The sequence below is a fragment of the Strongylocentrotus purpuratus genome, unplaced genomic scaffold (genome assembly GCF_000002235.5).
Source record: "Strongylocentrotus purpuratus isolate Spur 01 unplaced genomic scaffold, Spur_5.0 spur5_scaffold_11, whole genome shotgun sequence".
Lineage (NCBI taxonomy): Eukaryota > Metazoa > Echinodermata > Echinoidea > Camarodonta > Strongylocentrotidae > Strongylocentrotus > Strongylocentrotus purpuratus.
Window position 1 is genome coordinate 13,039,767 of NW_022145596.1, and position 22,307 is coordinate 13,062,073.

General features: G+C 37.4%; 1 protein-coding gene across 1 annotated transcript in view; it reads right to left on the reverse strand.

The window, feature by feature from the left end:
* LOC580453 (protocadherin Fat 4) overlaps positions 1-19,208 on the reverse strand; it is a 41,636-nt gene extending 22,428 nt beyond the window's left edge. The window contains exons 1-3 of the mRNA XM_030980680.1: positions 18,640-19,208; positions 18,056-18,257; positions 12,364-13,452 (exon numbers count right to left, since the gene is read on the reverse strand). Coding sequence (XP_030836540.1) covers positions 12,364-13,452; positions 18,056-18,257; positions 18,640-19,077 — 1,729 coding nt within the window. The 5' untranslated portion in view covers positions 19,078-19,208. The remainder of the gene's footprint in view (positions 1-12,363; positions 13,453-18,055; positions 18,258-18,639) is intronic.
* Between the last annotated feature and the right edge of the window lie 3,099 nt (positions 19,209-22,307).

A 22,307-nucleotide genomic window follows, 5' to 3' on the forward strand; every position in this document is an offset into this window, starting at 1 on the left:
GCTTTTGTGCTAATCACTTCCCCTCATAGGCTTGTTGGAACTATGCTCAACATGGTTGGTTTATACTTCCTTAAAATAGCAGAAAGAGTTCAACTCCGTCCAAAAACCTTCTTCCTGTCACATCCTTCTCTCTTCACCTCATCCATCCAATCGAAGGAAACCTTACAACAAAATATTTATTCAAACCTACTTCATTCTTACATGGAAACAGTGAAAAGACTCAGACATCAACAAATAAACATTCTCCTAAGCACATCTAAGGCCTCATGTCTTGTCACTTCTTGAAGGCCCTAAAAAATACCGCAATTTAAAGACTATGCAGTGTTTATGGCTGCAACGTGCCGTATCAAAAAAACTGGGCGATTCAGAGAATTGTTCTTGCCTCTACCCCCTTGTTTTGTTTGGGCTGAGGGTCGGTGAGGTTTGGGGGCCTACGTGTGGAAACGCAACCAGGCAAGCGGGATGGGGGAATACTCGGCTCTGATCTCCTGTCATGTCTGCTATTGTCCCTCCATATTTCACTGTCGCCCAGCAGAAGTTCCACTCCCACTCAGACTATACCCAGCTACCGGTACAACCGACAAAACATGGAAATAAAAACACATGATCCACGGCAATTTGCATGAATATCAGTAGCGGCGGCGAGTGGAAACATTCCTACTCACATATCTATGCTTTCTGGGGTATTGGGTTTCAATGGCATAATGAAGAAATGTGATTGCCCGTATTAAAATACCAGCAAAGTGAGAATTTGATGATATAAATCTTATCCTCAAGATGCCTCCTAGCAACTTGAAATACATAACTATCGTGTCATCATCAATTTGAGATGATATATCTTTCAAAAATATGGTTACAAAGCCTTGAAGCCTAGCTGTGCAACCCCCAAAAGTATTTTTTTTTTTTTTTTTTTTAAATAAACAGCCATTCCTGCAAATAGCATTCAAGTACCGGTACATGATTGTATGTACATTGCAGTATGATTCAAGTGCTATACATATGTAACTGCATGTACATATATTATTATTGTTGCTAAAATATCTCTCTTCTTGTAAAAAGAGGGACAACATAAAGATGAGATTTGCTCAGGAATAGTCCAAGTATCAATGTTATCTACATGATTAATTTGAATAAATTGAGATATAAAGTTGTCTCAGGAACTACTTCCTGATTGCTTATTATATTTCTTCTTTCTCATATGTCTTTGCAGAAATGTTGCCCATTATATATCTTAATTTGATTCTTTGTGTATTTCTTTCCTTCTTTCTCTCTCTCATTCTCTCTTTCTCTCAAAAATTTCTGTTTGTCTTCCCTCTTCTCAGACTCTTTCCCTTCCTCCTTTTCCCTGCCTCTTTCTCTCATTCTTCCTCTATCTCTATCTCCTTCTTTCTTCCTGTCACTCTGTTTCTCCGTCCCTGTCTTAGGGTTCGGGTAAGAATCGCAGGACTCACTAGCATCAAATGGATGTGTAATAAAGGCCATCACAGGTCGGCTGAGTATCATTCAATATCACTGACACATCCGTATATTCGCCTCTGGAATTCCACCGCCTGATTCTGTTGACCCAGCCCTAGCGCGGGTGAGTGAAATTTATGTTTCCAATTGCTCCCCGAGTTGGTTTAAATAGCGAGATGATGTATGCCTAGCACTAGTCTCCTACTGTATTATGTCTATATTGCATGAAACTTCGCACTCTCTTTTCCCCAGTGATAACCTTGGTAACCATTTTCATCCTCCAGTACAAAAATGAAAATAGCCAGATACAGAATAATTTCAAACATCTAAAGCCTTAAAGGTAATACAAAGTTTTGGTATGGGGTCGTGAATTTGGTTCAAATGAACATATTGGAAGCATATGCGATCCTACAATATTCACTGATCGTTGTCGCGGTCGAAATCGACTCTTAAGTTATGAAATTGTAAATAATAAACACTTTATGTTGCATAGCTCCCTCTCAAGGTCAAATATTCATTAAGCTGTAAAACAATGTTTCTTGACTAAAATCGACCGATTAGCTATTCCCGTTCGGAAATTATATACCACAACTACATATTCTGAGATTTTCATGGTCGCAGCTACCATTGTACGGCCGTAGGAGCTATTTGAAATTTTTCAAAATTTACCGGGAGCACCGGTAAATCTTTATATTCAATTTTTCTCGAAAGCAGAAGTGTTTTAGGGGCTAAAATTTCTAGTCCTTTTAATTCATCCCCAGAGGCATCCAAATATATCAAAATTGTAAAGAATCACTATCCACCCATTTTTCAAAATTTCCCAAAACTTTGTAATACCTTTAAAGTATTCATTTTATGTGATAACAATAAATAATAGAAATAGCACAAAACTGTGAGGGTAGAGAAAAAGGGAGAGAGAGAGAGAGGGGCCATGAGGGAGAAACATATAGGCTAGATGAAACAACAGAATAAAAAGCACATATAGCACTGTGCATATGCGGGCTACTGAGAATCAAATGTGTTGTAGCTCTATGCTCACACCGTCCAACGGAAGATTCAATGCCATATCTAGCTCCAACTAAAGATAAACTTCATCTTGTTTGTACATGTAGTTTACTTTGCACCATGCAGAGGAAAAACATGCATGATTGTAAGTTTATCGGCAAGCTCGTTCACTTCCTATCATGTAATGGGGTTTGGGGACTACGTCCATCCATCTACTATGATTATTCTGCCTTCTCTCCTGCATCTCGAGTTTCAAGTATCCGATGATGATTTGCAATTCTGCGGCAGCCAATTGTGCGACTCCTCTGCCCTGGTAATCTGCATAATGAATGGCTAGATGCCTGTAAAGCTGCTGCAAACACTGGCAATCACTAGCCATGTACCCTGACAAGTGGTCCATAAGAATATGACAGACAAAACACCTAATTTCTGAGAAATACATGTCGTCATGAAAAGTCTTCATCTTGGAATATATAATGCCCCACGCATTGTTCCTGCTCTCTTTCTCTATCTTTAAGACTGTGTTGTACAAATACAACATGCTTTTGCATACAAGATCTGTATTACTGTGTCTGCGCATTCTGTACAAGCTCGCTCCTATATTTATTTGTCATAGAATTGTCCTGCTTTTTGCACGATTTATTACAAATTATTTTGTCTTGTTTTAGATCAAATTTCTTTCATCATTTTTACATCTCTTAAAACACCTTTTAATGCCACGAATGATACATTTTGTAGAAACATGTTCCCAACTGTTTTTGAATAAACAACTCAAGGGCAATTGCAAAACACTCTGTTATAGAATCATGTTTGGATTACATAATACATCACTGTCACGTTTACACATTCCAATAAGTGATGCACAAAGCTACCGAGTTTGCCTTAGGTCGATTTTTAAAAAGTAGTTTCTATCGTATTATGAAAAAGAAAAAAACTATTGAAAAGAAAGTAGGAAAGTAAGTCATTTGGATTTTCCTAAAGCACTATTTTTCCTCACTAAAAAAGCCCCTAGACCCAAGTCTCACCACCTCTTTTAGCTTGTCAATTTCAGTTTACCTACTTTCCCATCCATCTTAAGAAAACATAATTTAGTTGCAAGCGGCAAACACTCTCTTCTGCCTTATCCCACTCACAATACATGTCCGTTAATGTTTAAACTTTTGAACAAAGACGATCACCACCACAAAATGAAAATCAATTTTCTGCTCCAGTTCCCCAAACTGGCCTCCAAATTCAAAGCGAAAAAAAGGGAGTGTTAAAAGGTAAAATGCTATTGTATGCTAAACTTCATGCCATGGTTGGAAAGTCCCCAGGGATAATGTAAGTGCACTTCCCCTTATCTAGGATACCTGAAGTGCAATAATCCCATAATATTTCGAGTTTTTCACACACATTTGAAAACTTCACATCTAGGAAACAAAACATCATACTGTATTTCATTGTTTGTATTTAAAAAAATATATATTATTGAAATCTAACACACGTGCACTTTTTAGAGATAATGAAGTCAAAAGATTGAAATTTTCAGAGTTTCAATAGGTTCATATGTTGATTTTTTGAAGCAAGAAGGACCATGACTCATATACCGTAACACATGTAGAGTTAATGCCCTCATCGCTCTTATTTGACAATACATTTAAGACAACAAAAGAAAACTGATTGGATTCAATTATCGTAAAAGATAAGGATACGGATGTGTTACCATAATAAAATTATTATTTTGCTCAGCATGAATTTGGCCTCACAAGCTAACATGATAAAATCTTTATAAACACAGTAACACAAGTGTATATATGTAATTTGATATATGTTATGAATTCAGTTCACAATGCTATCTTGACCAGCTATCTCACTTGTATTCATCCATTTCTAAATAGATATTGAGCGCTTGTATAAAGGTTAAGGGACTTTTAAAAGGAATGTTTAACAATAGGTCCCCAATCAGTTTCAAGAAGTACCCAGGAACATTTGAACAATTTGCTTTTTTAAATCGAAAGTTCATGTTACTATTAAGTATTAGAATTACATTTATACTTGATGAAATCATAACATTTCCTCAAGGGTCCTACTGGGGATACAAATGCAAGTTTTTTTTAATCAGACAAGAGTACAAAATTGTGACCAAAGCTATATTATACTACCAGTAAATGTATAAGCACTGTTCTGATAAGAAGTCTACAATTGAACCAGGATTCTGTTTAATTTTCTCATAAAAGGGGAAAGGATTACAATTTGTTAAAAGCCATGCAAGAAATACTTTAACAAAAAATAATATATGAAATATATATTCCTGCTTCAACTAGTATTATGAATTGTGTACTTCTTTTCTGCTAAACATACACTGAAGCAAATATTTGTGTGATTTATCAATATTCTATGCCATACTTAAGAAAGTCCTTTTAAAACATTCTATATTTGAACAGAAACAGCAACAGTGTCTGGCAGAAGGAACAGCTCATATTGGACAGTATGAAAAGATTATTTTTTAAATCTGCCATGATTTTATAGTATCACTTCCAGAAGAATTTTACACTGTTACAACTGAACAAAATCAGAACTGTGTCTGCTTCCCTTCCATTAATTACCATTCATCTCTAAAAGGTCAGATTTATTTTAAAAATGTAATTATCCACATGTACTGTTTTTGTAATCTGAAATGGAAAATTACAGACCGAGTGAAACCTATTACGAAGGCAAAATAGAAAATAAGACTTTTAGAAGTTGCAGGGAAATTTGCCCCCTTCCCCTCCCGCTCATGCAAATACAAATAAATTAAATACACTGGCTACAAATAGGGAAAACACATTCCATTTACAAAAGGAAATAATTGTGATCAATACAACTTTTATACAAATGTACGTTATATGGATAACCCTTATTAATGGGAACCCAAAACAGTGTTACAGATCTCAGTCCCAAATAAGTTTGACCTGGGGTTTCAAAATTCTTCATACTGACCTCATATATAAAATTTTGTTGTTGATTCCATCAACTCTGTACACTGAGGCAAAGCCCTTTACCAGAGAACAATTATTAGATTAATCATTGAAAAGTTTTATTCAAATTGTAGTTAATAATCTACCCCAAAATAGTTATTGTATCTAAAAAGAAGTGTGCAGCTTTCACAAATTCTTGTGGTTTTCCATTTACAAGTACATGTTTATTCTGAAAGAATAAAAAGGAAAACAAAAATGTTTTCCAAAGAAATGAAAGGTTACAAATAAACAGAATGGAAAACAGAAGCCAATTGAAAATATAGACTTAAAATATTGTTTTTCAATCATCTAAAGATAACAAGAATTTAAAAAAGTAACTTTGGGTCCATTCACTGTAAAGTTTTACATTTTGGCATTCATAATCTAACATATATCTAAGGCTCACCCTTGCAAAGTAGTGTGGAATTGTCAAACAAGAAAAGAAAGTATGGACATTTCCTCACTTTTTATTTATAATATCTCGGACAAAGCAAGAAATGCTGTCAATGAAACAAATTCTAACTATTGTTACTGACTAATCACTAATGCCAGAGATTGACATTGACTTGCATATCGTCCTTGTTTTCACGAAGTGACGGTAGTGAGGAAAATCGTAACGCAAAGTGAATGCAATTCTTTTTTACTACCGTCACTTCGTGAAAACAGCGACGATATGTCAAGTTTGTGTGCAGAAGACTTATTCTAAAGAATAAACTGGAGAAGAAAAAAAAACACTCCCTACAGACATGACCTCTCGGTTGTTGACCTCAATTTACACTTCTTGCCCGTTCATATCATTCTTAATCATATTTCGGCATCATTCAAATTGGCAACTCAAGTGGTTTTGTCTTTGTGGTGTTTGACAGAGCTAAGGATGAAAAATGATACCTGTTACTTCTGGTGTTGGTTTTGGCTAGACATGATGGAGGGAATACACATCCAACAAAGTTCACCCTACAGACTATACCTCCTCAAGAGATAACTAAATATTTCAGTCTTAATCCGTTAGGGAACCCCTTCTTACTCTTTGCGCAAAGATATTTCTATCCCCTTCAAAAAATTGAAACATCAGCATGGAAATTTCTCAGCTGTCATCGATAAGAAAATGATTCTTATACCAAATGGCACTGTATAATTTCTAGTACACATCAAACTTTTCTTAGCCATACACACGAGGGAATAACCCGTCCAAATGGTGAATGCCCTGGCAACAAAACTTTTGATTAACGCGATACTTTCAAGAGGTACCGGTCTTTCCCCAGGTCTTTTTGTTCTCGCTTTGCCCGAAGGAGCGACCGTCAACCAAAGAAAATTTCCCCCCTTTGTGCTCCACGACAGTTTGTACAAAAAGGCCAATTTGTGGGATCTTGCAGACTTGGAAGTGAAAAGAGAAGGGCTGAGCCATGGTTCGTTGGGCTCTGTGACTTTTGGGGTGAGAGGCAACTATCAAGTTTGGATAAGACGGTTTAAAGGGACACATCAGGGGGGAAAAGTCTGCACTAAAATGTGCTAGATTTCTACACTCGACGCATTCAATCTTGGCCCCAACGCTATAACCTAGCTATAATCTTAACCCTAAACCTACTCTAAAACCTAATGGCAACCCTAGACCTAACCATATATTTTGATGAAATAATGCCTGGCCTTGGGGAACTGTCACTGGAGCATATATGTTGGATCATCAAAATAGTAACAATAATGATAAAAGAAAACACAATCTAAACTAAGATCGTGATTATCAATATTAGTTCAGGAAAATTCAAAATTCTGGGAATTTGAAGCATGTTTAGGCCATTTCTTCTAATGAGTGAAGCATTTCAAGCTATCATTTTACCATAAAGAGTTTGATGACACTGTACAAGTCACAAAGGTTGTTGTGATCTCTCTGACTCTCTTCAGTACATTAAGTTTAATGAGTAAAATTTTCAATGGGGAGGCAGTGCTGTTTAATCCCCTAACAATAACCCTTGACCAGCACTGACCAGCTATGAACCTCTGAATGATGGCATTATTAAAGTCTTATTTATAAAGGAAATTACTCTCTTTCCTTTATTGCTCAATATCAATGGATTGAGTCAAATGGTTCCCTCTTCCACCTATTCCCCAAACGTCAAACCCTCAAACCCCTTTCTCCCCAGCCATGGTATCAAGTTTATGGGAATAAGACCCTCCTTTAGTTACATTCTATACCTCAAATAAGCCTAATCAGCTTTATGCCAAACTTACAAATCAACGCTGGTCCGTTCAGCAAACACTGGTTGCTCTACAGCCAGGCTTTCAGGGGTTTACCAATGAAAGGAAGTGAGATTATTGGAATAAAAGTGAGTCTTTTACCTACAAAAGAGAACATTTCAAAATTCTTTTGATAAATATCAGGACTTATAGCACTTGATCCATACACAATAACTTCCCAAATGAAATCTCAAAAGAAAATTCAGCAATTTGTAGGAACATTTCCAAACTAGGTTAAGGACCTTATCTCATACATTGAATCCCTCAAGGTTGGAAAATTTATGAGAAAGCGCAGATTTATTTTAGGTTCTAGAATGCAAATATTACCAAACAATGAAACAGATTTGATTCTCATGGGATATGCTGGAATGAAAGATTAAAACATTCAGAAGTTTGGAATGTACAAAAATAAAATCAGCAAAGAGCCAATCTTTTGCACAGGAATACGCTTTCAATCACAAATACATTCCAGTGGAAATTTCTTCAAGGCTGTAGTTAAAAATTGGGATACAGAATATATTCTTATCAAATTCATTTTTTTTCAAAGAAGGACAATTTGTCACAGAAAGTTTCTTATAATAAAACAATATAATGAAACATCTGAAAAGAAATGAAAAGAAACTTGATGAAACAGATTAAAAAGAGACTACCTGATTTGATTGGAGAACATGTTTCTTTAAAAAATGATCCATCCCTGTTTGTTGACAGTCGAATGATCCTGAAATGATCTTTATCCCTGGGAAGCTATTAAAGACCAATCAGACTCTCTTTTAGTACTTTCATGGTTGATGATTTTGATACTTACTGTATTGCATAGACATTAATCATTCCATTTCATGATACAATCGATTTACATTGTATTTATATATATCTACCTATTTTCACATTTTAAAACCTCTTTGCCATGAATAGAAATAAAGATAAAACACCCTACACCGGACTAAACTTTTAGGTTACTGTTTTGCATTATTTTCACAGGTTTTTTTTGTGTGTGAGGGATAGAAAGAGGGAGAGAGAGAGAGAGAGAGAGAGAGAGAAGAGAGGGAGAGTGAGAGAGAGAAGAGAGTGAGAGAGAGAAGAGAGAGAGAGAGAGAGAGAGAGAAGAGAGAGAAAGAGATGTTGTTGTTATTGGTTTAATGGCGTTTGATTCTCCATTGCTGACTGGATGATTTTCATCAGGCAGAGCTAATTTTCTTTTTAAAGCATTTACTATGTGTGAAAAAATGCAGATTGTGGTATATACATATAAATGTACCCTTCTGAAATATGGAAATCAAAGTGTATGATTGGGGCAACAAGTTGTTTAAAAGTTTGGCTTCTATTCTTATCTGTCAACATTTCATCAAGGTATTGTTTATTTCCCCTATTCTTCTGTCACTGAAAATTAACAGACATAGTATTTGTACATCTGTGCGAGAAATGGGGATTGGTAATGAGGGATGAAAGTGAGTGGAATAGCCCAAAGCAAAATGATAATTAATAACAGGACCAAGTTTGACAAGCGACAGAAAAATATCCAGAAGGGCGAAGGGGTTATTGGAAAGTGTTGATATATATGTTGATTGCTATCTTAATCTTCCGTAACTTACTTTGGGCTCAGTCCTAGACCGACATTCTGAGCTTACATGGGTTTTTTTCAAATGACAAAACCTAACAATATAATGCTTTGTTCATTACAAATATAAATACAGATGTCTAAAGGACTGAAATAAGACTAGTGGTGAAATTGCATGCTGAGAAGTAAAGTGTTGATTGGTTCTTGTACTTTGGTGATGAATTTGCTTAAGTTTCATATCATGTACAATGTCCTGTACATAACAAAACAAAGAAAAACATATCTACACCAATAGGCCTACCTATTTACATTTTCAATTTCATTTTTAAGTATGTAGCTAGTAGTAATCCTTGTTAGATGATATAAAATCATGTACCTCGCTGAAACTTCTCTGACAAAAGACATACCACATTTCCTGGTGCATTGAGTTTATGAAATATAGTTTTCCTATCTGTCTTGACCCCACACAGACAATGACAAACTGGGGTCATGACCTTCCGGGTCCATTTAAACATGGGAATTTGAACGTGATACACGTTTACACAATAAACATGTCAGTCATACCCATCTCGGCATACATGTGGGATTAACAAATCAAAATAAAGAAATGAATGGAGATAGATATTATATGATCTGCCTCTTTCAAATGAAAGTGCTTTCTATCTGGTCCATGATACATCAATATTGAATGAATTTCAAAATCTGTATTTTTATCAATTTAAGTGTAAGCTAATTACACATCAAAACGACTCGCAGAAAACAAAAGAAAACACAGAACCAAGGTCCAACTTGGGTTCTGTGTGTGCGGTTCTACGCTACCGGTATTCTCTTTTTTTTCATACTCCTTATTAAATCAGGCAATAGAAAGCCGAGTTCAGTTTTTAAAGGTTGATTTTATACATTCTGTTATACATTCTGTTTTCAGGTGATTGGGACATGTACACTTTAAGATACCTTGGCAGCTTCTTTATGCAGTGAACTGTTGTGACTGATAGAAAAAAAAATCTACTAAACTAACTTCCTTCTCAAATGCCTGACAGGGATTACACCCAAGGGTCCCTTGGACAAACAACACTAGATAAATGCAGGAGGGGGGGGGGGGGGGCAGTGGTGGAGAAAAAAAACCTAGGCCAAGTACACTGGGGTCACGCTAAATATGATATCATTTAGGGTCACATATGGGACTAAGAAGCCAAAGATTTTAAAGATAAACATTTGTGTAGTTCTAGGACAGCAACCAAGGGGGAATTTAATTCACCTTTGCCACTTCTGGAAAAGTTGATCTTGAGGGCACAAGTTGGAGAAAATTGAAACTAAATTCATCTGTGTTATGCACATTTTATGACTAGCCTGCTAGGCCTAGCTTACATTACAGGTAGTATTAATGACTAACATATATATCACCGGCGTTAAGATGACAATTCAAATGAATAAAAAAAAAAAATAAGGTTTAAGTTTAAGCATATTTTTTCAGTGATTTCTTTTTAGACTCATAACTTTTCACAAGTAAAGGACCTAAATTGAAAAAGAAGAAAAATCATTCTTTCTTGCCATAATGCAAATCCTATAATCCGATTGAGTCTGCTCAAGAATGAAAGGAAGTAATTGATATTTCCTTGATTGATGACTGAAGGAAATAATCAATTTCAATGGATTGGAAAAGGAAATAATCGCAATGCTTGCAGTTTCCAGTTTAAAAGAGAATCACTCATCAATTTCGTCTATGTTTCACATGTACAAAGAGTGTAAACTTTTGACCTTGGCTGTAATAAAAGGTATCATTTCCACATCATTCAAAGTATGATTAGAAAATACATCATATTTGGAATTCTCATTGAAATTTAGATATATTTCTCTTCAAAATTAACAGGATATTGTAAAAAAAAAGACGTGATCATGTTTTAATATTTTTCTTTGTGGAATTAATCAAATGTGGTTATTCACCTATGATTGCATGTACAAATAGTTTGTTGTGAGTAAGATGTTATTTCATAGACAAAGATAAATTAGTCATATACCATTGAATCAACCCAATTTGGGTCTGCATTCTCATTACCTAAACCACAAGTCCATTTATTCCCTATACTGCATGTGATAATCATAATAAAAAGTTTTCTGAATTCCCTTTCCAATTACAGATCAAATTACAATCACTATACCCTGCTTACAGTGCCAAAACTTTTCTTTGGTTGAAATTGAAATAATCCACTTATAATTTGATGGGTGTTTTTACACTTTTAGAAAATAGTGGACTTATTGGATAATTTGTTTTCTTACTACATTTCAATAAATCATACATAATTGAAAAACAAATCATGGAATACCTCACTCTTTTCACATACAAAGCAAGGGCTTCATAACTACATCTAGTACTACTGCATTCATGAGCAAACATTACTTGTCTCAGAAGCGGGCTATTCCATTTCGTGGCCAGGGGTAAGGTGAGAACAAGAATGTCAGAGGTCAAAGTTGAACTCACATCTTCTGCGTTTCAATCATCACCCTCATTAGGAACGTACAGATGTGAGCTTTGTTTGGTAAGAAATGTGCCTAAAATCCCCGTCTTGGTATACCTTTCTCCCGCTGAACCCTAAAAAACTATTTCAAATAATCCAGGATTTCTTGTCAAAAAACCATTTCCCCCAAGGATCAGGATCTCATCAAAATGCAATCCAATCAAACAAAGTCTTGATTTGAGGGAATTCAAAATGACTTGATTCAGTGTTCCACAGCTGGACGAAGATGCCTCAAATATTGTGAAAACATCTCATTTATACAGCCAAGTTCGGGCAGGAGACAAAGACCATGACTAGTTTCTTTTGATTTCCTCTGAATGCCAGAAGGAGTGACTGTTCCTTTGACTATTAAATAGAAGTGGTACCAGTTTTCTTACTTTTTATCCTATGTGCTTTGCTATTTGACCATGGTGGTTTATGGATTATTGCCAGATAAATCTTCAACACAGTATCACCAGAAAAAAGCTGATCCAACAACTCCATCATACCTCAAGAAAAGGCAATTTATGGGATCAACAATATTATCTCTCCTTCAAAAAAAGTTAGCTTTTACAAATGTGTTCTTAAACAAGGTGGACAATTAAAACAAGAGATGAAAATATAGAAGGAATGTATTGATTCTTACCTGAGTCTTCAGCAATGACGATAAGTTCAAACTCGTTCTGGTCCTCGTAATCCAAGACATTTGTGACCTGGATCAGTCCGCTGGTGGAACCGATGGTGAAGAGTCCATCGTAATCGGATTCCAAACGAAAGTTGATCATCCCATTCACGCCACTATCAGCATCATCTGCCCTGACTTGGACAATGTCTGCATTGGGGAGATTGTTTTCCATAATCGAAGGAGCGTATGAGTCTTCAAACACAGGTGCATTGTCATTGACATCGGCCACAGTGATGGTCACTGTGACGGATGAAACCTGGGTGGAGTATCCCTGATCCTGAGCACGAACGGTCAAGGTGTACGATGACCGTTGCTCATAGTTCAAACCTGCATTAACAGAGATCACTCCAGTGACTGGATCGATAGCAAAAGCACGACCGCTGTCACCACTGAAGATGGAATACCTGATGATAGAGTTCAATCCCTCGTCAGGATCAGAGGCTGTGACCTTCAAGAACTCCAGACCAACGGGTGTGTCTTCATCCAGAGTAGCTTCATAGGGTGTCATACTGAATGCCGGGGCATTGTCATTGACATCGGTGATGTAGATTGTGAGGTTCATGGTGCTTGACTGAGGTGGGGTGCCTTTATCTGTTGCCTGCACCAGGAGAGAGTAAGAGGATTCGGTCTCACGATCCAAAGGACCAGTCACTTGCATGTTGCCTTCAACTCTGCTGACAGCAAAAGGCACACCTGGTGTCAGCAGGTAGTACTCTACATAGCTGTTCCGCTCCACGTCATCATCCTCTGCACGTAGGACCATGATGATGACGTTGGTACGGGTGTCCTCTGCGATTTCAACAGAGTCAGGATTGGTGAAGCGAGGAGCGTTGTCATTGATGTCGGTCACAATGATGGACACCTGTGCTGTGCTAGACCTTCTGTCCTCAGGGTCGAGGGTCATGTCTGAAGCAACCACTTCCAGGTTGTAGAAGGACTCTGGCTCTCTGTCCAGGTTCTTGATGGTCACTATGGTTCCATTGGGATACACTGTGAACCTCTGAGATGGGTCACCTGAAGCAATGCTGAACTGCAGCTCTCCATTCGATCCTGTACAGAGAAAGATGAAGACAACAAGAAACAAAACATATTTAAAATTCCACAGTAAAAACATATTTTAGAAATATATACTAATATTATTATTTCTGTCTGTCTTAATCAAGGCTAGCTGTCAGTGTGTATCATGACTTTAATTCTGACCTTGCATGATAAACAAAGTCACATTCGAACATCATCCTAGAAGAGAAAAGCTGTCACTGGTTAACATCGCGATTCCTTACTTTTTTCCCCAAAAACATCTCCCATGTTTCTTATCGATTGAACATCAAAGCTAGCTGAGCTCTCTATTAACGTCACATGCAAACGGCAATTAGCACCTTCACCCTTGTCCTTCCACACACTGCAGTCATTTGATTGGAACAATCTTGTTCAAAACATTTGATATTCCGAGGCAATCCCCTTCATATCCCGCCTTACCCCCCAAAGAGGGTCTAAACCAGTCCAAGTTCATCAGAACCAGGTCTCATTTTTCACTGACAGCCCTCGCTCTGAAGGTCAACCCTTTTCAATTTGGTGGAAAATTGTCATTCTGAGGGATAGATGACAGAGAACATCTGCTTTAAAAAGATTGGAGATCAAGGTTCACATAAATTTGATGTATAGTGGCATAGATTACCAAACATCAAAAACAAACGTTGCAACTTTTATATTAATTTCAGCAAAATCATATCATCATATATCATCTGTTTTCCAGCCAGAAGAAGATTAAATCATACCATTTTTACATAGAGTCAACACATTTCTGGCTCCAAACAAATGATATTCAGTTCAACAAAGGCTAAGGTATTGATTATAACTTTAAATAGTACTACTTTGTCATATCAACTTCAGTAAAGTATACAAGATACCTTGTACCCGGTATGTCCCCCGTCAAGTCATTGCAAGACATGATGTTGGATTTTAAAAAGCCGAAAAAAGATAGTGGGATGAGGTGTCCGAGTTGGATAATTCCTGGAGCTATCTAGGACAGCAGTAGACCACATCCTCTTCGGAATCTAACCATGATCTAACGTCTTTTGATATCATGTTCATTGTGAATGACGAATCTAGCTTTGATTTAAATTCATGTGTCATATGTACTGGGAGGATACAATGGGAGCCTCATACCTTTCCTCTGACTACCATCCCCACCTGAACTTTGGAAGGAAGCGAAAAAACAAAAAAGCTTCATTGCAAATAGTCCGTACCTCAAGGGGACGCTCGTTGCGGCTGCTTTGTTATCGACACTGCATGCGCCCCTTAATCTTCAGACAAAATGCATAGGGGTGTTTCATGGGCTCAGCGACAAATTACAAGGGTCCTTATGTTTCAAGCTTAGGTCAAAGAAATGAAGTCACATTCCTGTGACTTGGAGAGAAGTTTTGTCAAGATAGGGGCTCTTGATGTAATTTATTCATAATTTTGACATTCCCCTGATGAACGTCAAGATCTCCCGGCACTGATGGAATGATCCAATTCTTTTCTTTTTTTGCCAAAAAACAATTTGAGTTCTAAATCCCTAGTATTTCTAGCCCACTCTTCTGTTTGAAGTTGCAAGATGTGTTTTGATATTGTTTTTAGTGTTGCTGGCGACATGGTTTCTGATGAAAACATGATATTAATGCTTTTGGGAGAGAGATTTGTCAATTATTGAATTGATGTTTCCTCAATTTACATCTAATTCCTCCATTTATCAAAAAGCAATACAAATGTAATTTTCTTTTTTCATTTATAGATTTGAAGATAGCTTAGGTGTGAAATTCAGCTGTCAGACTTATGACAAGTTGATCAACTTTTGTCTGTATAAAACAACATTTAAAGACACAAGAGACACTTCATGTGAATTTGCCCCTGAAGTAACATGAAAAAGCCCTGGTCCCTGCAGAACTTTTAGGTAGCTCCTGTATATTTCTTTACTAGAAAAGAGTCCCACCCCCCGTTTTTGAAATTATGAAGATCAACATAAGGATATTCTGAGCCGGAGGGACTTGTGAAAATGATGTAAGATGGGGAGATCATAAATTTCCATATAAAAAGGTTGCTGGGAGGGTACTTTTATTTATTGATGCAAAAGTAAGATGACATTTGGCCTTGGCCTCATTATCTTTTCTCACTTATCCCACAATAGAACAATGATCTTCTTTTCCCCTAAATCTACAGAAATATGACAGGGTATGATCGAAGCATACTTCCTTTATCCTGCGAACATCATGATATGATTGATGAGGCTAAATCCTGTCTATTGCCGTTTAGAATCTGAAGATGCTCAGCCCTGCTTAAGCTAAGCACAGTCCCAAATACATCAACACACATTATCACCTACATGTACAATAGGATCAGTATGATAAATTACTTTTGAATTCCATCTTTACAAATACCATAGCCGGGGTGGGGGTCATGTTCTGGTTGCTTCATAGTGAATTGACAAAGGGGGCAAAGATCCAATGATGCTATTCCCTCAAAGCCGTGATCGATTCATAGCTCGTCCTATTTTAATGCCATGCCGAGCGATACAAACACCTGAAGTGTAAAGCATACCAGGTACTTGTTTCCACCATCTTTTTTCTCTCTATCTGTCTGTCTGTCTGCCTCACTTACTAATTTCCATCTTTCTTTACAACTTTCATCCCTCTGCACTTTAATAGATTTTCTGGATTAACTCTGCATGCGATTGAGGCTGTATGATAATGTACTACGGATTAGCTAGAGAGGCATACAGCATTAGAAAGGCCACTGCGTTGCCTGGTATGTTGGGATGAAATATAGTTATTTAATCTCGATCGCAGCACAGTCCCATATCAATATGTCATCAGTACGGAAACATTCTAAAAAACACCAACCTTCTTTTCCGAGCACAATACATTTGCCATCAAGCATGATTAATTACCGGGAAGTTGAAAAGAAATGAGTCAAAAGATGTTCTATAGCAAAGGAGCTCAGATTTGAAACTTTATAGTTAATGTCACACCTGACATGAATTAACATGAATAACATAATCTCATGTTGCCAAAACATTAACACATACATCAATTTGTGTAAAATGCATGCACTGCCCAAATATCTTGTTGAGCAAAGCGTTTACATATAGTACCACAGTTAGCCTCTTCTTGTGAGGTAATGTTCCCACGTGTAATAAATGATTTTGAAATAATAGTATGAAAGGTGCATTGTACTTTTTAATTTGCAAACAAAAGTAATCATACTCTGTCATTTTTGTTCACTAAATGCTTAGTCTGTAACTACAGACTCTGGTTTGACTATTAATTAAAAATCATGTTGTTCCTTGGGAGAGCCCTAAACCAGCAGCAGCTAAGTGCAGGGCTGATACAAAATATTCTATAGCTTTAGTTCAGACCCAGTGTTTGATATAAAACCGACAATGGTTTCCACATGCAAACTACCAAAAGTTTGCTACTGATGTTGTATATTAAAAGATGTTGCATTAAAGAACCAAAATATCTATGTGGTGTGGCGCATTTGGCAGAGTGCAGTATCATCTGGGGAAGATAAACTTTCCACTTTGATACACATTTTTTCGATGACAGAAGCAAACTAGACACACTGCAGGAAAATTCAGGAAATGTATTTCACCTCTCTTGTTAGCAAAGCTTTTTGATGTCAATCTGTGCATATTTGTCAACAGTGACAACTTTTAGCCCCAGTCTGTACAAGGTCAGGTCCTATACCAGAACAAAACTGTTACTCTTGACCAAAGGACTTGTTTGAGGAACTTGGGGAAGGGAGAGCTTAAAAAACTGGGACAATTTTCAAATTAACGCAAGCCTACAGCTACCTGGCTAGACTCCTGCACCTGCAAAGCAGATTAGGGTTGCAACGATTCTATGAAAACTGTTTGATTTGAGGTATTCTCCTTGAGCTGGAATCGTGGCTTTAGACTTGACTCTGCAACCGATGAAAAGCGGGATCAGGAATGCCTAAGGTATTTGGTGGAAACCCCCGACTGTGGAATGCAGGCTCCCGAGCGATGATTGGGAAGGGGTGTGGAGTGGGTCTCGGTAAGGGGTACGTTTGGCCGAGATTGACAAGATTAGGGGGCATTTTTTTTCCTCCAGTCGACAAGAAAAAGGCCTTCGCAGAGATTCGTAATTGGCCCCCGATTATCAAAAACATTCGGACAAAGGGTCTGTGTTCTATACTGGCAAGCTGATCATAATCATAAACATTTGCCAGTAGTATATTGATGAATCAGCATAGATCACATGGAACTAAAATCCACAAAAATTGAAGATTGATTTTACAGTACACCATATTGTTAAAAGTGACATTGCTTTTAGTCTTTGTACTACTTCGTACAGTGAATCAAATTGTGAACACCGTTTGCTATGGACTTTTTGGTCTCCACTTAGGTTGAATATGTCCACAAATTAATTGTCTAAAAGTCATTTCGTAACCAATGCTATATTTGCTAACTTATCTTTCGGTGATTATATTTCAACTCTTATCCTGCTCTGATCAAATTTTGGAACCAGCAAAATACAGCATAAGTCAACTTTTCTGACACTAACAGTGTCTGTGGAACATTATGCTACCAAAAACTTGAAAATCAGTTCCCAGCAAACAGAGTGTTAACAAAACAAAACAAAACTTCCCGTACCTGAATCAAGATCAGTGGCGGTCAGGGTGACAACGGAAGTGCCGATGGCCACATCTTCAGGCACTTCTTCACTGTAGTCTACCGGGTTGTAGACCGGGTTATTGTCATTCACATCCTCCACATTGATGTAGACTGTTGCTGTTGAACTCCTGGGAGAGGATCCTTTGTCTGTAGCCATTACAGTCATGAAGTAATGCTGCTTCTGTAATTTTTATTGTAAAGAAGCAATTGGTAGAGTTGGTAAGGTTTATTAAAGTGAGGGTAAGAATAATTAATTGTACGCTAGGACTACTAGGAATAGTAACAGTATTTTTCACTCCGTTTTCTTTAAAAAGTAGTTAAGGAACTATCAAAAGTTTGTTATATTCATAGCATGAATCAATCTTTGGCAAAGGCTGAAAAATCCTTTATCAACTCCTTGAGATTTTTCTCCTCTGTAGGTATGTCATATTTAGATATTTAGAATATAGACATGATAGAAAGAAAATTGTCATTTCAAATTTTTCTTCATTAAGCTGTGTATCATTTGTTCCTAGTTTTACTGAAATGATTCTAATTTAGAATGATTGATTTCATGTCATTACCACTTCATAGTCAAGACTTTGTTGTAGCCTGAAAGCTCCTGTGGCAGGATCCAGATAGAAGACGTCTTCCCCAGGCGCTCCTTCTTCCACGACAGAGTAGGCAACCTCCCCGTTCAACCCTGCATCAGGGTCTGTTGCTACGACGACACCAACATCCTCACCCACCATCTCATCTTCCGGAACCAGGAAGGAGTAGGTTGACAAGGAGAACACCGGATCGTTATCGTTCTCGTCCAGGAGATTGATGTCGATAGTGGTCGTCGAGGTCAGCGTGCCATCGGACGCCTGGAGCTGGAGCTGGTAGACGGCAGAAGACTCCCGGTCGACCACGCCCCTGGTTCTGATCTGCCCGGTGGTGGAGTCGATGGAGAAGAGGTCGGTTGCACCATCAACTATGCTGTAGAAGATGATGGTGTCCAAGTCTGCATCCGTTGCCATGACAGTCTTGACGGGCGAGTTTGATGCCACATTCTCTCTGATGGAGGCGGTATACGGACCGTTGGTGAAGACAGGTGCATTGTCGTTTTCATCAAGTACATTGACAGTTACCTATAATGATAAGAAACAAAACAAAGAAAGACATTTGAGTGAATTTGCAAGGCATCTTCTTGTTCTCTTTGTTCTTGTAATAGTACCACAAACATAATACTCAAATCTGAGGTGTGTGACAGGGGCACTATGTCATCTATGCATGTATATTTTCATGGTTTCCTAAGAAAATCAACGCTGACCTTGGAAGCTAAGTTGAACAAACCTTGGTTAGAATGGGGTCTTCGGATTGGATTTCCAGCCATAAATATTATTAGAAAGTGGGAAAATAGTGCAATGTTAAAGACAATCTAATTTGTCATGCTCTCCTCAAAGCTACAACAAGCTCCCTGCCCTTCACCTCCTGACCAATGTTGGTGTTATGTTCATGAACTTCCATGGAAATTGTAAGAAAACAAGATGTCTATTTGGGTTGGAAAGGGTTAAAAAGTGTTTTCTAAATATGTGCTGCACCAGAGCATTGTTTTCTCACACACTTCACTCATCACCGGGACCTATGAAACTCCAGATGCAGGCAGTGCTGACAATGGGGTGGAGGGGAATCCAGCATGAACATTCAAAACATGGATAGCCTTTCAATCATAACATTTCCACTCCTGTTGCTACTCTCGCCACTCTGGGAACAACATTACATGCCGAACCCGTGACTTCTGCCTGAGAAAATAGCCTGGAAGAAGTCACAGGTATTGTATGGCAGGTTACCATGACAACCACCATCCATCAACTCCATCTACTTAATCATACCATCCTTGTTCTCCTTTAAATTTTTCATTTTTTTTTAGATTAGGGACAGAAAGAATGGGAGAGTGTAAAGTCTTGCCCAGAGGGGGTATATACACTTCTACTTCATGCTCTCATCATCAATCATCGACTGAATCATCTGCTCAGAGACAGAGGGTGTTAACTCATATCATTTTACACGGTGTTAACACCTTTTCAATGGTGTTAACGCCTTTCTGCCTCTTAGAAGATGATATGAGAAAGTGTATAGCCAAAGGCTGGGAATAAAAATAGATTGGGTAGCATGATACCAGTTTTCCATTACATGAAAGCTGTCTTGTAAATTTGTAACGTAGAGAATGAAAAACTTGAATATACAGGGAATGGGGTTGGGTTCAAGTCAAGGCTATATTGGCCGAGGTTATATAATTGAAGTGTAAATGTGTGTAAATGTATGGAAAAAGAGGTTAGATGCAGAATTAGGTATCATTGTTAGGTTACTCTGTAAGTTTTAAGTTTCAACAGTCTATTGTCTTCTTGTTGAAAAAATGTAAAACTATAAATTATATATTTCATCATGACATTCATATTTTAACATCTCATTCATAATTTACCATGATGCTATACACAATGTTTGAAGGTAACAACTTTCAAATACACTGTATTTATGGGCTTTTCATGTAAACTAGCATTATGCTAAGGATATAAGTTTCACTTGCATAATGCAACATTCTTGCTACGATTGATGTTTGTTTGTTCCTTTCTTTTCTACCTTTCCTCCTCATTTAACAACCAGGAAACTGTGAGAATTCCTCTCAAAATCTCTGCTAGATTCCTTTCTTATCAGCTTAACAAAGGACTAAGCTGGGCTGAGAAAAAGGAGCTACCAGCTACCTGTTGTTTACTAGAATAGAAGCTATTGTTCCTGGTCTTTTGTATCTAATCACCGAAACAGGTTGAACAATTATTCGAAGAAATTCCTCCCTTACTTTCTCCCACTAAGTACATGTAATCATCGTTGGCCAGTGCTATTAACACAACTGAACAATGGAATTACAAGACTAAGCTAAGGCAAGCTCTCAGCTTGTGGAGAAGAAGAAAAGCAGTTTTAATCCAACAACTTTTCCACAAAAAAATGTAATTACACAGTTACCACAGATTCTTCCTGGTTTACTGATCTTGTAGCACTCCAGAAAATGATCATAATTGGGGGGGGGGGGGGCAGAGATAGAGCGAGAGAGATTGGTAAACAGAGACTGGTAGGAATAATCTCTACCAAACCTTGTGAAACTTATTAGTTGGTATTAGTTGAGAAGAAGCTTTTTTTAGCTGGTGCCAACAGCTTTCGAACAAAAGTTGTAAGCTGATTACGGGTGTATTATTGTATTTCTCCTGTTTGTTCTGATTTTTTTAAAGATGTAAGCATCATATCCTGCTATGCTTAATCATTCTAAACCTGTGCTAAGACTTGTAAGAATTTGAAATCTTTTGTAATTGAGGACCGCTGATTCCACTCAAGATCTTTTCCATTGCAGCTGATCCTTGCGTAAAGAATTAAAGGAGACAAAATGGCACTTAATAAGTCATTTCTTTGCTTTTCAGTTTACAGCATGACAGGTGAGCTATGAAAGTCCATCTTCCTCATCGGCTTCCTATAATCTTCTTTCCATATTTCAAGTGTGACTCATACTTGCTACGTCAGAGAGAATAACTTCCAACCAACTACTGATTTACTGTAAATAACTTGGTGTGGATGACTACGTCCATACAATTAAATTATAATACTGAAAGAACATAGTAACAAGACTGATTAAGGGAAACAAAACCCAGTACCGGTATCTCCTCAATTGTCCCCATATTAAAGCCAGAGCAAAATAACTATGCAAAACATACATTATGGATTATATTTTATGGCAAAGCTGTAAAGCTTTCCACTTGTCAATTTAAGCCCCATAGGAAGCCTCATTAAGTATCTCAGCATGAACTTGACTACTACTGGTAGTTCACTGCCCTTACTTTGAAGGGAAAATGTATTAAGCTGTACAGACATACTCATTATTATTATAAATTATGAAATGTATACATGTATTTCAAAATGAAATGTCTGTTGAGAGCAAGAAGGGCAATAATTCTGTCTTAAAGTACATTATATGAGTAAGTGCAGTTCTGGCTCCTAACAGACAATACAATGTACCGGTATACATTTCTGCACATTCCATGGAGACCTATAATCTTTCTTTGTCTTCTCTGAGAAAATTCTTTTGTGGAAATGTCGACATCTTGAACTATCACTTCGCTTTTCTCGTTCATCATCCCAACAATGACAATTTATGGCTTGACTCTAGCACAACGTATCATAAATAATTCACAGGTTGGGATACTTCAATCACTTCCATTTC